General features: G+C 37.2%; 1 protein-coding gene across 1 annotated transcript in view; it reads right to left on the reverse strand.

Moving 5' to 3' along the window:
• Positions 1-17,596, reverse strand: part of THBS2 (thrombospondin 2) — a 48,264-nt gene that overhangs the window by 20,315 nt on the left and 10,353 nt on the right. Inside the window, exons 5-13 of the mRNA XM_043999496.1 lie at positions 10,961-11,130; positions 8,007-8,147; positions 7,545-7,641; positions 5,440-5,610; positions 4,857-5,033; positions 2,457-2,630; positions 2,069-2,196; positions 1,795-1,947; positions 496-714 (exon numbers count right to left, since the gene is read on the reverse strand). Of these exons, the coding sequence (XP_043855431.1) occupies positions 496-714; positions 1,795-1,947; positions 2,069-2,196; positions 2,457-2,630; positions 4,857-5,033; positions 5,440-5,610; positions 7,545-7,641; positions 8,007-8,147; positions 10,961-11,130 (1,430 nt within the window). The remainder of the gene's footprint in view (positions 1-495; positions 715-1,794; positions 1,948-2,068; positions 2,197-2,456; positions 2,631-4,856; positions 5,034-5,439; positions 5,611-7,544; positions 7,642-8,006; positions 8,148-10,960; positions 11,131-17,596) is intronic.

Below are 17,596 nucleotides of genomic sequence, written 5' to 3' on the forward strand. Positions count from 1 at the left end.
TGTGAACAGATAAATTTTATTCCCCAGAAGTATCATGACCCCCTTGACCTTCGAAAGAAATGTTATGAGAATGATAACTTAAAAAGCTCGATGTCCCAGTGAATACAATATTTGGCCTAGAATCAGGAAGACCTGAGTTAAGACACAGTTTCAGATAATTACTAGCTGTGTGACCTTCAAAAAGTCTCAACCTGTGTATGCCTAAATTTCCTCAAATGTTAAATGGGAATAATAATAGCACCTACCTCCCAGGTTATTGTGAGGATCAAATGAGGTAATACTTGTGAAACATCTAGCACAATACCTGGCACATACTTGGTTGTTCCCCCCTACTTATATTACAATGATGAAATATGATGGGAGAATAACAAAACTAGTTTCCATAAGTCACACACACATACATACACACACATACATACACACACACACACACACACGCATGCACGCACACACGATTTCATTTCTTAACCACAACTCATATACATTTCCACTTACCTTAATGCAGTGATATGTAGCATTTGTTGCACAGACAAGGTTTTTATTGGGCCAGCCATCCAGATCAGAATCTTCCCCACAGATGAGCCCATCACCAGCATAGCCAGTCTTGCATTCACACTTGTACATTGGATCACTGAAATGTCCCAAGTAGATGCATTCTGAATGCTTATGACAATTGTGAGTCTTGTCTTTGCATGGGTTTTCTGGTTCACAAACCTGTAATACCATACATCTGAATGTCAGTCCCCAATACTCACTGAGTGCCTATGTGGATGAGGCATTGAGGGAGAGATAACATGAGACAGAAGGCATTGGCTTTAAAGAAATATGGGTGAGACTATGGTTGACTACATAATGACAGCAGAATTCATGTAACTAGAAGTCTTTATTCATATGTTTTGCTGTAGCTAATCTGCATCTCCTTTTGAGTGGCAAGCAGCCTAGAAGTACTAATCCATCTTATTTTCTGTGACTTTATGTGTCACTCCAGACCCCTTTCTACTTCCTCACTTCCCCATGTACACATTTCTGGTCAGGAGTATTCAAAAGTCTGCATCAGTGATGTTGAACTCAGAAATGGGGACCACTAAAACTTAGATAAGGATCCCTATGTGCTGTAAATTGAATTAGTTTTAAAATGTAATGTTATCTATGTTTTATTGTATTATTATTTTATTTCCTTAATATTTATAAATTAAATTTTAATCTTGTCTAGGCTACACTTGGGAATATTGATGGCTGCATCCACATTTGACCTCTCCAGTTTACATAAATTGTAGAAATATGTACCACCACTCCCAACAATTTAAATAGTACATTAATTTATTGTGCTAAATAAAGCTGACAAGTATTTAGAACAGGCTATAAGACAATAGAGAGACTGTAGTGCAGTATATAAACAGCTAGACTAGTAGCTCAAAACATCAGATCAAGCCTTGTTTCTAATGTTCACAGGTATTTTATTTTACTGAGATTGTGAAACTGAATTTTTAGGGTTGCATTATGCTTCCCCAGTTAAGTCTCACTACTGAACTGTGATATTTTCTTGATTTGTTCTTTTGTTGTCCAAGAGTAGAAAAGGCCAAACTTTCAGAAATAATTTTATAGTAAGTGCTATTCTAAGTAAAGCATGCAGCCTATGCCAACCAGCCCACAAACAGAAGGTGCATTTCCTTCCCAAATGATCTGAGACTACATACTCCCCCACTCTCCTTTCCTTATGGCTCTTGGCTGAGTTGCCACTAGAGTTTACACAGCTGATCTCTTGCCGACTGACCTCATATCCACATTACTTACTTGCTTTTCTGTTCTGGCTGCCTCCAGCCCCACCCCAAAAGGCTGAGTTCCTTTGTAGCGTGGGGGGCATGGCAGGCAGTGGAAGCCTGGGTTGGTGTTTACACAACGGTGAACTTTATTGGACATGAAGCAGACATCTGTGACAACTGTGCACTGTAGGGAAACAAGCAAAGCAACTGGTTTGTTGAGCTCTCTGATCTTCAAATGATGCCTGGAAAAAAATGGGAAGGAGAAAAAATGTCCAGGGATATGAAAGACCAGGAAGAGCACCTACTTCATCAAGGTCTTCACAATGAGTGCCATTCCCCAGGTAGCCAACTGGGCAAGAGCCACATGACCAAGAGCCATCAGGGAAACTATTACATTGTGCTCCAGGAAAGCAAGGATTGGATAAACATCCATCTGGAAAGACAGGAGGAAAAGTGGGATTTTATTTTTTTATATTCCAAATACTAATTGCATTAAAATAAACATAAGACAAAGTCATATGGACTCTATTCAGAAGCTTCATTTTGTGTGATGAACTACTATATGCCTATAGTTCAGACCACACTGGGTGAATTCCTAGATCAGAGCGTCTAGATCATGGAGCCAGCCAAAGGCAGAGTCAAAGTTCACATGTTGCTAAATCAGAACAGAAGCATTGATTATTTCATACATACCAATGGGACAACTCCGTTTGTTGCACATCTGGTGTTCTTTGACATCTCCCACACAATCCTTTCCTCCATACTGTGGCTCAGGATTGTTACAGACCCGGGACCTCTCACGAATCCCTCCTGCACATGTGACAGAGCAGGCAGACCAGGGAGACCATGGACTCCATCGACCATTAACTGTAATTGAAGGAGTTAAAGATTAGGGATGTAAAGAGTATCTACAAACAAGCAAACAAATAGAAATGTATTAAATGCTTTCAATGTGACACCATTAAGCGCTTCCACTGGGCTGGGTATTAGAAATATATAGACAGGCAGCTAGGTGGTACAGTGGATAAAGCACTGGCTCTGAATTCAGGAGGACCTGAGTTCAAATCTGGCCTCAGACACTTGATGCTTACTAGCTGCGTGACCCTAGGCAAGTCACTTAACCCTTATTGCCCTGCAAAAAAAGAAAAAGAAAAGAAAAAAGAAAGAAAGAAATATATAGACAAAATTTTAAAATCTCTGCCCTCAAGGCCCTTATGCTCTATTGAGGTAGATAGCATTCACACAATATGAAAATACATGTAAATATGTCTTCATATAGACATATGAAAATACATGTAAATATATTTTCATATAGGCATATAAAAATACATGTAAATAGAAAATATATCTGTCTTATTGTGTATGACCATGGACATTTTACTTAACTTTTTGAGACTGTTTTCCAGTCTGTAATATGGTTATATTACTACTTATATAACCTGCCTTTCAGAGTTGTCATCAGGAAAGCTCGTTGTGAACCTAAAAGTACTGCATAAATGTGTTATTATTATTAACTTTCTGGGGAATATGGATTTAATTCCATTTTTAGTTTGATGTCAGTTAACAAAATGTGGATATGATAGCTATATTTAAGTACTTGGTGGCCTGTCTCATGGAAGAACTATTAGATTCTCTAGAACAAGAAGAAATTGTAAGAAGTAGAGTAGAGGATGATTTTGACTCTAGTTAAGAAAGAAAACTTCACATGTGTATAAATGAGAAGACAGGACTCACTGGAAAAGACCCTGATGTTGAGAAAGTTTGAAGGCAAAAGAAAAAGGGAACAATGGAGGATGAGGTTCAGAAGATAGTATCCTGGAAACAATGAACATGAACTTGGATATACTCTAAAAGATAGTGGAGAATAGAAGGATCGGGTATGCTAAGGTCCATGGAGTCACAAAAAGTCAGACACAATTGAATGACCCAATAACATAAAGTATAATGGGATGCCCTGGAGGTCATAGATTGCCCTTCCTGAGATCTTTAAGGAAAGCCTGGGTGATCACTAGTCAGGTAGTTGGTAAAGGGGCTCCTTGGAATCCTTGTTAGCTGAAATAGTCTATGATTTTTGAGATTAAAAAAATAAAGTTTTAAAGATGGTCGTATTTCAAAGGATTATTTTTAACTTTATAGAAAAAAGTCAAATTTTATGGAGGGCTATTATATTTAGCTCTCTTCATATATGCTGAAAGGACCTCAGACCTAGAGCTAGAAAGTACCTGAGAGATCAAGTAGTTCATTTTACATCTAACCTATTTTATAGATGAGAAACCCGAGTCCCCACAAATATGAGATGGCTTGCCCAAGGTCAAACAGGTAGTAACAGATGCATAATTTGAACTCAGGTCTTCTTATTCCAGCTCTAGTGATTTGTTCTCCATACAACATAGGTTCATGTTTCTCAAAAGTCACATATGAATCAAACCACTTAGGGAGCTCATCATTTAAAGAAAGACTGAATTTAGATATTTTGCAAAGGGAATAATTTCTCTATAAAGAAGATAAAAATGCCCTGTTTTCTGAATCATATTTCAATGTTTATCTAACAGATTTTCTTGAATTGGGGCAAACCTGTTCCAAGTAACCCCACCTTTAATGAGGCCCAACTTTTACAATATAATTGAGAAGGAAAAGAGAAAAAATAGTTTGGGGGAGTTTTATGTTATATAACTTTACACCATCTATTATTTCAAGAATTCACTACTATAATTTATTTTACACTTTGAGGGGTAGTTTTTTTTTCTTTTTGTTTCATTTTGTTTTCATTTTATACTGAAGTCTTTGAAAAGACCAGTGAAGTCAGATCTAAACCACACAAGGATCAATGTTGAACTCAGGCAAGCGGCATCAATCTGGAAGGCCAAGTTCCAAAAGCAAACCATGCCAAGATAGTTGTATAGCATTTTCTATTTCAATGAAAATGTTTCTTGTGCTTATTTTATTCAAGCTGGGCTAGTTTTAAAAATATATTCTGGCATGAATATCTTCTTTTTATCAGCTTGTATCCATAGCAATCCTTCTACTGGCAATACCACATACAAGCAAACTCAGTAGGGTGCTGCTATACATGGATTGTAAGTAAAGACTTACTTGGACAAGGGGACTTCTCACATTCTTTTGTCTCACGTCCACTTCCTTTACAGTTCTTTCCTCCCAGCTGTGGGACAGGGGAATTGCAGAGACGAATGCGAGTGATATTCCCCAACCCACAGGTTACAGAGCAGGAAGACCAAGGGGACCAATGACTCCAGCCACCATCTTGCCGTCCTAACAGATGCAGAAACATAACAGGAGATTAATATCCTATGTTGGTTAAATAAGGAAGGAAATAACTAAAGTTCACCCAGAGGACCCAACCCCAATCCAGATGTTTGACTTGTTAACTGAGTGATAATTCAAAGTTGGAGCCCAGGAAGGAAGTGAAATGTTACCTAAAATGAGAAGGAATAACTTAACCTTCCAAATTCTAACATTCTAGAGGTTAACCTGGAAAAGATTTCTCAGAAGTGGAGAGGGTCACTACACTAAGCAATCAGATACTAAGCAATGAGAAGGTATGTAATTTCTGTATTGAAAAGTCACAAGCACACAAGCTAAAAAAATGAATGGCCTGAATGGGTTGACAAACCAGGTGACAGCACCAAAGTAACAAGGACTTTCCTCCCCCACTTACTTCGGTTGTCACATTTGCCAAGGCTGCACATTCTTGTCTGGATAGAGGGTCCTAGGCATGTGTTGCTGGTGACATCACATGAGCGTCCTCTCTGTTGTGTTCCTGAGCCACATGTGGCTGAGCATTCTGTCCATTCAGCCCATGGGGACCAGCCTTCTTCATTGTCATTGACTGGGTGATCAGAGAAAAGAAAATATCCTAAAGTCCAGGCCTCACTTTCATTCATAGTTGGGTCACTTGAGCACAGAAATAATACAGTGTCTCACAATGAATAGGTGTTTTTTTAAAAATATCTAGAATTAAACTGAGCAACAATGATAAAAAATGTGCTCAGATTCAGGGGTGAGCCAGAACCAGCTCACGGGAGACAATTGTTGACAAATGCTACCAATCAGGGTATTATTTGTTGTTTTGTTAATTGTCTAGACTTTAAAATGGATGGAAAAAAATGTTAAAAGCTTAAACTTTAAAATGTCATGTATATACTTTATTTTTAGTGTCAGTTGTTAAACATTTACCAGCATGCCCCTGGATAAATATCATTGTAATTAACGAAACGAAATATATTTTCTATCTGATGAAACAAATTGTTTCTCTCCCTTTCTGGTAAGTATATGGTCCTATAGAGAAACCATTCTAGGAATAACAAAAGCCCAATCATAGGTGGCAGGCTACAATGGAAAGAACATTGACTTTTCTTTTTCTCTTTTCTTTTTTTTGGGGGGAGAGGAGGAAGAAATGAGGGTTAAGTGACTTGCTCAGGGTCACACAGCTAGTAAGTGTCAAGTGTCTAAGGTCAGATTTGAACTCAGGTCCTCCTGAATCCAGGGCAGGCACTTTATCCACTGTGCTACTTAGCTGCCCCTAAACATTGGCTTTTAAATCAGAGAATCCAGCTTCAAATCTGTGTCAATTATAGATGCTAAAATCCCACCCAAACCTTGTACCCTGACCCACCAATCAAAGACAAATCTGGGATTTGTCCTGGGATACTCCAATAATGGAAATGGAAAAGGCAGTGGGGAAACAAAAGGTAGCAAAACAGAGGAGACTTAGAAGGAGAGAGATCCAAAAATTGATCCTCAATCTTAACATGACAGAGGAAAATTTAATCCTCATAGTTAATGTATTCTCATGGAAACATATTATAGTGAGAGGACACCTGGGTTTGAATCCACTACTGATTGTCCATGGGACCTTGGCCAAGGCACTCTTCCCTCTTTAACTTCAATTTTATCCTCAACCAAAGAGGAAAAGGGGAATAGTAATATTTGTCCTGCCCACCTCAGGTGGCTAATATAACTGGCGATGGCTATATGAATGGGAGCTGGTATTATTAGTATAATTATACTTATTAGTATCATTCTATTTATGTGGGTATTAATTTTGGTGGACTTCAAATTGTCTTGATGAAAAATATTATCTTATTTCATTGAAAAAACTGTATTTCCTAGAGAATTGGTTTTTTACTCATTTCTTTGCATTCACTTTCTTCATCTTCTTCTCTACCAACTTTTTACCCTCAATTACATATATGTATTACTACTATTACTACCACCATTCCCACTACCACTACCACCACCACCACCATTACTATTACTACTAAGACGATGACGACTGTTACTACTGCTACTACTACTAATAATAATAATATTAATAGCTAGCATTTATATAATGCTTTAACATTTTAAAGTACTTTACAAATATTTAAAAATCAATATTATCTCATTTTGTCTTTACAACAACCCTGAAAGATAGCAATATGCCCAACTGTAAAATGGGAATAATGATACCCACTATCACAGAATTGTTTTGAAAATCAAATTAGATATTTTTTAATTGTTTAGCACAACTCCTGGCAGATTTATTTATTGTTCAGTCATTCAGTCATGCCTGCCTCTTCAGTTATTCTCTTCCATTTTAGAGATGAGGAAACTAAGGAAGGGGTTAAGTGATTTGTCAAGTGATAAGGATCACATAGCTAATAAGTATCTGAGATCAAATTGAACTCAGGTTTTCTTGACTCCAGGTCAGGCATCTGTCCACTGTGCTACTAGTTACCTTTAAAAAGGTAATTCTTCCCATTTGGAGTAGTAGATACTTACAGGGGGAGCAGGAAGGACAACATTCACCTTCAACAAAGGTGGGATTGGCACAAGCTACTGCTGGGCAGGTGATTTGGTTGCAAACTGTTTTAAATTTCTACAAAGAAAATAATTTCATTAGTTTCTACTGTTAAACATTTTTATAAACACAGGCAGTATAACCTTTGTAAAATAGCAACAGAGAACGAAGGAAGCAAGCAAGGAAGGAAAGAAGGAAGACTATGACTACTAGTCTCTGATTAGGGAGAAGAAAGGTATAAAAATGCATTTTACCCCTCACTTCTCATTTCTCTTATTATCTTCCCCCACCTCTCTCTCTCTGTCTCTCTGTCTTTGTCTGTGTGTGTGTGTTTGTGTGTCTGTCTGTCTGTCTGCCTGTCTGTCTGTCTCTGTCTCTCCCTCCCTCCCTCCCTCTCTCCTTGATCTCCATTTCATAGAGGGAAATTGCTTCTAAATTCTCACCTTGCAAGTACATTTAGTACAGCTGTCCACTACCCAGGTCTCATTATCTTGAAAGAAGCGGCCATCCTGCCAACATGCTGTTTGGTTCCTCACTTTTAGAGGTACGCCAACGAGTTCCCAGAGAACTTGATTATCATTTGTCTAAAAATTAAAGACACCCCCAGGAAAATGCACAAGTGAAGTTCAAGGTTGAATTCCAAATCAATATTAAGACATCTTAATGATAATTTTATGATTTCTTGTTAACTGTTTCTCCCTTTAAATAAGCTCAAATGAGATAATAATGTATGTAAAATAAATCTTTGCAAACCTTAAAGTGTTGTTAGCTATTGTTATTGTTATTAAAAAACATAAAGGACATCAACTTTATACCACTTTGTGATAGCTGACTCTTGGCTATTAAAGAGGGAAAGTAATCAAAGTTGAAAAAATTCAAGTAACTGTGTACAGACTTATTATTACAACAACAACTACTTCAATTACTAAGTACACTACTATTCTATAGCAATTTCTACTACAACTATTATAATTACTAATATTTTCTACTATTACAATTACTAATATTTACATCTACTAAATCCTACTATTACTATTTTATTACTACAACTACTTCTACTACTACAATTATTTCTACTATTATTATTCATACTACTACAACTACTTCTACTACTACAATCATTTCTACTATTATTATTCATACTACTGCTACCACTTTACTACTACTACTTATTACTACTTCTACTACTCAATAGTGCTACTACTATTCTACTACTTACTACTAGTTCTACTACTTAATACTATTAGTACCATTCTACTACTACCACAACTACTTCTACTTCTTCATCTTCTACTATTACTACTACTTTTTACCAGTAGTAGTGCTATTCTATCACTACAACTACTACTTTGATTTCTTCTTCTTCTTCTTCTTCTTCTTCTTCTTCTTCTTCTTCTTCTTCTTCTTCTTCTTCTACTACTACTACTACTACTACTACTACTACTACTACTACTACTACTACTACTACTACTACTGCTGCTGCTGCTGCTGTTGCTACTACTTTTGCTACTAATGCTACTGGTACTACTACTTCTACTACAATACAATCAGCCCTAAGTATTTCCTAACCTCAAAACAAAGCTGCACAGGCAACTTCTACTTTAACCACCTCACATCTTGATGTTCAGCTGACTTGACAATATACACTTAGAAACTAAACTTTTTTCCCCTCTTCTACCCAATTACTCAATGGTTTTGGCTGATGAGCCAAACATAGGAAGGCAAGCACCCCTTGTCTGTTGCCACTGGGCTGAGATTCCAAAAAGCAGTGGGAGACTGATAGACAGACATAGTTCATGTGGCTTGTGTTAACAAGAAAGGGGAAAAAATACCAACCTACTACCAACACCAATATAATCAAGGCAAAAGAGTGTGAATGCCTTCTATCGTAGAACCATCTGCCTGGCTAGTCTGCTTTAAATGCATGCCCCCTTAAAGACAGCTCTTAATATGAGAATGCACTGGAGGGGAGAACACATTGTGCTTTGTGTATTTGTCCCAGCCCTACATACATCAGCAAACACTGTCAAACTTTTGCTTTGCTTTGGTACAGGATTATCCATGCTTTCTACTTTAATGAGAAATGTTCCTAATTTTAGTTATTCATGACAGAAACTTCCTCCAGGCAGATTCAGAGAGGTCCAAAAGCCATTCCACTAATAACAGAAGCAAAAATCATAGAATTGAAAGTAATGTAATATTTTTTCCTTAAACCAGGCCCAGCTTTAAAATGGTCATGAATTTCCCAAATGGAAAATTTAAAGATTTTTTTAAAGGAAGGAAGGGTATAGGACTTATCCTTCAGGTACTTGGTGCTACAAGAACACCAGCTTAATTTCTCCACCCAAGATAGCTCTAGTGCCCTTATTTCTCATGACCTCACACTTTATCTTTCTATTATATCCTCTGGAGAACCAGGACCACAGAATAAAATAAAAACCCTGAGCACTCATGTCCTTGCTAATTCTACAAAACCATGGCAAGAAGTAGTGCAGATTGTCTCAGAGCTAACCCTGCATAAGTCTGATTTAGAATCTGAACACAGGACATCTCTTAAGCCACATCTCCTCCCTGCTACGTAACGCTCACAGATGTTCTTGTCCCCAAATGTCACTGAATAACCAGCGCCAAATATCCCATCTCTGTTCTTGTTCACCCTTACTGTACTCCCTTTATTATCTTGGACCCTGTTATTGTGAAGAAGTTAACTTGCTACAGGTATTCATTACGTTTGACTTTAAATCTGGATCCTGCTTTATCTCTTGTAAAAAGCTATAGTTCTTCATCATTAGCATATTTTTCTCACTTCCCTTCTTTAGTCCAAGTCAGATCCCAGACAACCAGCCACTAAACTAAAGAATGTTGCCGTATCTCATACAAATGCCATATATTCTTTAAAACAGACTCCATCTGGACATAAGACAGATGGAATTTTAGAGACTTTGCAAGCCTTTTCATGTTCCATTCTCTTGTCAATGGATACATACATCAAATTACACTCAAACAGACACAACTCTTTGAACAGCCATCTGTCAATTATCCAATTTGTGATTTCTAGAGAAACTATTTTACTTTGGACGTAGGTGCTACCTCATGACCAGACTTCCCTGTCCATTTACTCTGTCACCATTCAGCCAGTCTTAAGGATTCTGTTATCACAGGATCAGAAGTCTAAAGAGAAAAGCTTCCTCATAGGACATCTAAGGTAAACTTCCTCATTCTATAGAGAAGAAAACTGAGACCCAGGGATTACAAGTGACTTGTCTAAGATCTCACAGGGAGTAAACACAAGAGGGAAGATTTTAATCTTATCCTCTGGCTCTAGAACTAATGCTCTTTCCACTCAACCAAATAGTTCCATGTTTCTTTGTTCCAGATTAATTGTAGGGGAACTTACCACTTTATTTAGATTTTCTCTGAGGCTGTTGACCAGGCTATGTAGCCCTGATATTTCATTGATCATGCTGCCCAGCTCTTCACAGGAGCGCTCACAGACTTCTGCCTTTTTCTCTACGTTTGGGCTAAGGTGGAGTATCTCCGTGCTCTCATTGATGGTGTTCATTTCAGCTGCAGGAGAAGAGAATAAGGAACAGTTGCGTGGGCGACATTGGACCTCTGATTATAACTTGTTTGGCAAATTATATGTTGGCCTCAGAGGTGGAGTTGATTGGCATCTGTTTTTGGAGTTGTCCGATGCTAAATTATACCCAAGGCAACAGAGAGGAGTTGAAAATCAGCTGTTTCTAATTACAACTTTTTTTTTTCACAAGGGAGTCCAGTTCCGTTCCATGAAACTAGACTTACCACTTAAAGACAGTTCACTAACAAAAGAAAGCTTTCACTTATATGAAGAGAAGATATTCAATGTCCTAGGAACCTTTACATTTTCAAGTTTACAAAGATGCATTTGAGTTTTACAAATATAGCAATCACACTAATGTTGACATGGCTTCTTCCTGTTCTTTCCCTGATTCTGAATTTCTTTTCTTTTTCTCAACTTCCCATCTAAAATATCACTAAATATTCTCTTTTCCTGCTGATCACTAATACTTCTTCTAGTACATTTCAGGTTTTTCTCATGTTTAAGAAACCTTTCCTGTAATCCACTCTTCTTCCCTGTTTTATAATATCTCACGTTTCTCAGTGAAGCTTTTCCTAATCCTTGCATCTGTAATCTCTCCCAACCCTCCTCCCCATCAACATCACTTGTATTTACTTACATACATACACACACACATATTCTGCCTCCCCTCATATAATATATGCCTTTTAGGACAGGGACTATTTAATGGTGTCTTTTTATCCTTATTGGCTAGCACATATTAGGAATTTAATAAATATTTATTGGTTGATTGGCACATAATAGGAATTTAATAAATATTTATTATTAAATTATTTAATTTCTTGAAACAAAACATATGCACCACCCCCCCACTTTTAAAAAACAGACTTTCTCCCTTAAATCTTTATATGACTTACTTATTCTTAATAATATGCATTCACAATTTTTTATTCTGATGAATTTCTTCCTGCCTTGTTTTCCCTACAGATAAGACTGTTCTCTTTGGGGCCTCAGTCTTGGAACCAAACCTGGGTAGGTGACATTCAACATTAAGGTGTCCAGCACCCACAGATCACCTGTGGCCTTGACTTTGACAAGTCAACTTCTGGAATCTGTCAGTTTCTAAATAAAGGGCCCAGGTTGGGTTCACATATTAATTTTAATGCCTCACCCCAATAGGAGCAGTGCCCTATTCATAGCCCAAATGATAGATGCAACCCTACCTTTGAACACAACCTTCTTGCCTCACTGGGATGATTACATCACATTATCTTTGGTCCAAACCACCTGTGATTTCATCCTCACAGAGAGTTCCCAGGGTCAAAGATTTTCTCCATTAATAGAGATTAATAACTAGTGTAATTCGAATTCTGGAAGTTGCCTGAGGCACCTAAAGTTTATGTGACTTAAGTGCTCACAGATAGCATTGTTAGGGAGAAGATATGAATGGAGGTCTTCCCATTCATCATCCTAAATTTCTGAACCAATATGCCCCTTCTGCTCACCATTCTTTTATGTGTCGTCTCCCCCATTAGGATGTAAACTCCTTGTGGACAGGACCTGTATTTGCACAGTGTCTGAAACATAGTGAGCACTTAGTAAATTCTTTTTTCTTCATTTGTTCTTTGAAACCAATACCAAACTATTATTCCACTACAAAAATTACATTTCAAACTGGATTTTGTATGTAGTATTTCATCTTTATATGTCTTTATTTTACTCATATTATTTAATTCTACAACTACTTCATCCACTCATGGTTAGCATATAAGCTCTACCCATCTCCAGAGCCTTTTCAGCTATAATATACATTCTTCTCTATTCAGAAAACATTCAATAAACATTTCTCAAGTCTTCTCTATGCAAGACACTGTGCTAAGCACTTCGAACTGTGCTTTTATGTTTACTCTGGATTCCTTTTAAGAAACATCTTTAGCATCTTCAATTTATTTCAATTTAATCTTATCCATGGTTTTTCTTAGGAAATGTTGATTACTAATGGACCTTATAGGTAATGTGAATATTACCCTCTGTGATAAAATAATGGGATTCGGCAGATACTCAAAATCCACCTGGAGATTAATCTAAACTGATTGAATTAAGTGAGAGTGATTGACTGCTGATTAGCCTACTTCAAGTTTACTAGATTGTAATCACACCTGACTAGCCTTAAGAAGGTATTGTTCTCAGAAGCTAAGGACTTTGACCTTGACCACCTTCAAGTCCAGTAAACCAATGGATTTGGATGACACAGACCAATCAGCTTGAAACAGTGTGTAAGGACCTCCTATGCTCTGGACCTATAAAAAAAGCTTCCACACTCAGTTTGAGAAAAATTTGTGATCGAAGCAGGCTTGAGGAAGAACCCGACCAGGCTGGAACTCTAGGCTAGATAGGCCTTTCCTTAACTTTCTGAACTCCACGTGAATACCTGGTATGCTTTAATAAATGCTTAATGCCCAAAGACTGGTGCTAAAGCTTCTAATTTAAGGTGACCACACATTTAGATTTTAAACATCACACCTCCATGCAATGAATCCTGACTGACACAGAAATAAGTAGGACATTGCAGGAAAAAAAAAATCTAGATTTGAAATTAGAGGCTTTAGATTGAGACTCTGCTCTCTTGATTTTTCTTTTTAATACATTTGTGTGTCATCTCAAGTAAATTACTTACCTTTAAGTCTTTTTCCTTAACTGTAAATGGGGATAATAAAAACTGCCCTGCTTTCTCCACATCATATTAGGTAATGCATATATGGTGTTCAATAACTATAAAGCACCATATAGACATTAGTTATGAATAAGATTCTATAGCCATATGCGATCAAGACCTCATTGGTATAAATTGGTGCTTAGCAATTAGAGCATCTATTTCAGATAAAATAAGTATAGAAAGGTTAATGGTCCCAAATGGATCAAGAAGCATGCAGAAATATTTTCAGACTTGAGGTAAATCACTCACTGGCATAAGCATTCTTGCATATTCTAGAGTCTAGAACTTTTTGGCAATTAGTAGCAATGACCTATTTAAAGTGAGTTCTTAATAGAGACAGGAAAAATATTTGCTCTTTATGCAGACATAAAATAAAATAATATAGGAAGATAAAGATCCAAATAAAAGATAACTGACATTCATTTCATTTTATATGCATATCTCATTTTAGTCTCAAAATATAGATACTACATAGACTATAGGTTGGTACTATAAGTATTTTTTTAAAAAACCTTATTTGACAGATGAGGGAACTGATGTTTGGGAAGGTTGAATAACTTGATGATGGTTATACAACTAGTAAATGTCAGAGTTAGTATTTTAAGTCAGATCTCTAATTATTACAATTCCAGTGCTCTTCCTACTAAACCATTGATCTTCTCTCCATTCAACAATGATTTCTGTTTGGGCTTGTCAAGCAGTTTCCATTCTAATATTGTCTCTTATCACAACTCTCCCTTTTCCATTTTATAACACATTCCGTAAATTCCTAGCTTACTTAGCCATATTTTTTAGGCTGATAATGCTTCTTCATTTGAATATTAGGAAAATCTTCCTTCTAAGAAGAGTAACACACCTACTTCTTCCTTTTGCAATGTGTTTTGATGGGTGGGTAATTGAACCAGGAGTAATGTCTTTGCCTTAAATACCCCCTACCCCGTTACACTTAAAATAGGTCATATGTTTGGTGGTAATATGCATAATCAGGCAAATACATGTGTCTGAATATAGGGTCTGGAACTTGGCTTAACCTACTGGCACCCCTCAGTGAATCAAATATTAAAAGCTCTTTGAATCCACTGTGGTTTGCCAGAAGGGTATAAGGATAAGTATTTTGTTTCTTGAAACATGGCACCTGCTGACAAAATCAACTAGAAACAGGATTGTTGGCTTGGGATAAAGCAATCTGCCTCTCATCTGTTTATAGACAGAAATGTAGCAGCTCATTCCTTCAAACTCTGCTTCATTCTAATGGCATCGACATGAAATTCTTCCTGGGGAACAAAATCTATAGGACAAGGACTCCTTTTGGCAAAGCTAAAGTTTGTCTTTTCACAAGCCACCATAGCCACAGGGACCAAGTGGGCTTATGCGTCCCTTAGCTACCCAGAACATCATATCTAAATGCCTATTTCCCAAGGCCATGTCCTATTTCAAAATAATTTCTCCTTGTCCCCCCCCTGGCCCCCCCACTGCCGGGAACTCTCCTACTCCCTCTGGGTCCTGCTCTTCCATCTAGTTTTCAGTCACAGAAGAATGTAGTGCTTAAAAAATGACTCACACTAAAAGATTTATGATTAATCTATGCCTCGGTTGCTCCTCCCTCTGTTATTTGCATTTGCAATCAGCATGCCAAGAGAAGTTAATGCCTTCGCTCAGGGGAATGAATTGTGAGCTTCAGGTAGATTTGGAAGCAGGTGAACCTTTCTAGCACCTCTCAAATCTTAACAGGGAGAAAAGAACCTAATTTTCCTAAACATCAGTCCAGGTCCATATGGGACATCCACAACTGAGTGAAGACTAGGAAGTTTGATCTCTGTGCTTTTACGTGTTTAGTTGGCTTATTTATATGAAACAAAAGCAAGAGATTTCTGAATTTTAAATCATAACATTTAGCAATGAATTAAATAAGACAATTTTCCAGTTAATTTTTTCAATGTTATTATTTTTAGTATTGTAATTATAAAACATCCAGGTGGAGCAAGGGATGGAGTGCTGAGCCTGGAATCAGGAAGATCTGACTTCAGAACCAACTTCAGCCACAATAGCTGTGTGATCGGAGCAAATCACTTAACTGCTGCCTCAATTTCCTTAACCATGAAATAGGAATGATAGCACCTACTTCCCAGGGTTGTTGTGAGGATCAAATTAGATAATATGCATAAAATGTGTAGCAAAGTATCTAGCACATAGTAGGTGCTTAATAAGTCTGTTTTTTCCTTTTTCTTAAAAAATGGTAATAATAATATTGAGTAAACAATTCAGAGTCCATTGCAGTATTCTTTGATCCAATAAATCTAATTTGGCAGTCAACAATAATCAAATAAACTAAACCTTGCCAAGTTTCCTTTACGTTCTTTCCTCTTGGCATGATCTGGATAGTGATCTTAAAACGTTTCTTTTCTCTGGGTGGGCTACCAGCTATCTTAAAGTCACATATGGAATCATTCACCTTTAACATGCCTTTGCACAAAGCACAATGCAGATGGTTATTTTCATATTTCTACTTTTAAGAGCAAATTTAAGATCTATTATCACAACAGGGAGTGCTGTGCTACCCTATGTAACACGTATTTAATCTGTACCGACTCCTGGAGCCTTACAAAGAGGGTCAATGAGATGAATTCTTTAAAAGCTCATATAGAAAAAACTGATATTATCTTCATAGACATGAACCTTTCAGGCTCACTAACACCCTTCATAAAGAAGAAAGACAGAATAAGTTTTCTTTACTAAATATCATCCTTAAAAATTCAAATATCTGTTATTCCTTTAAAAGCCTATAGAAACTATGTCAGTATTCAATCCAGAAACCTTGGGCTTGTTTCAGTTGTTGGATATGGACAAGCATGTGCTAGTAAAAGTTATAACAACTGACTTTCCCAAAAAATTTTTAAAAGATTATACACCACACACTTTTAACTTAAATTTGCATTTTTGACATTTCCCCCTTCACTTTCTTAAGCCCAAAAAACAAACAGAACAATAAATCAAAATCTGATTTGTAACATCTGCCATTTTCCAAGGTATGAATGCTCACACTGAAAATCTAACAATTGGCTCTCCTAAGCCATTTGAGTTGTGTGCGCGCGCACACACACACACACACACACACACACACAGAAAGCAGGGGCTTTCCTGAATAGTATCTTCCGAGGACAATAAATTGTCAGTTGACCTTCATCCTCTCTAAGTTAGCTGCCACCTTTCATAGGAAGAGAAATATGACTCTGAGCTCCAGCCTTCAGGTGAGTCACAGAAGCTTGAGATTATGGTAGATACGAAGCGAAGAGTTTCAGTTACTTATCCAAGGATGCAGTTTTGATATAAATTACTCACAATCCAATGTTTTAGAAACACGTATGATCTAGTCAAGGCATATCCTTCTGATTATATATTTAAATGTCAGCATTTACCCGTGCCCTGTTCACAACCTCAAAGAGCTAGAATTAGGTTAACGCTGGGAATGTGAGGGAAGGAGTCAGTGAGGTGTGTATCTGGGCGGGGCGGGGGGGGGGGGGGAGTGTATATGCTAGAGGGAGCAAATATACTCTTAATAGTGCTGTAAACACCTTCTAGGTCTAACCTAAATAAAAGCTCTCATGACCAAACCCTAGTTAGAGCTTTGTTACTTTATACCAAACAATACATTTCCTTAGCATTTCCCACCCAAAAGAACAGTAGTAATAGTTATTTTCATGATGTTAAATTGTATGTGCGTCTGTGTATATATGTGTGTGTATATGGTATATGTA

The sequence above is a fragment of the Dromiciops gliroides genome, chromosome 4, assembly GCF_019393635.1.
Source record: "Dromiciops gliroides isolate mDroGli1 chromosome 4, mDroGli1.pri, whole genome shotgun sequence".
Lineage (NCBI taxonomy): Eukaryota > Metazoa > Chordata > Mammalia > Microbiotheria > Microbiotheriidae > Dromiciops > Dromiciops gliroides.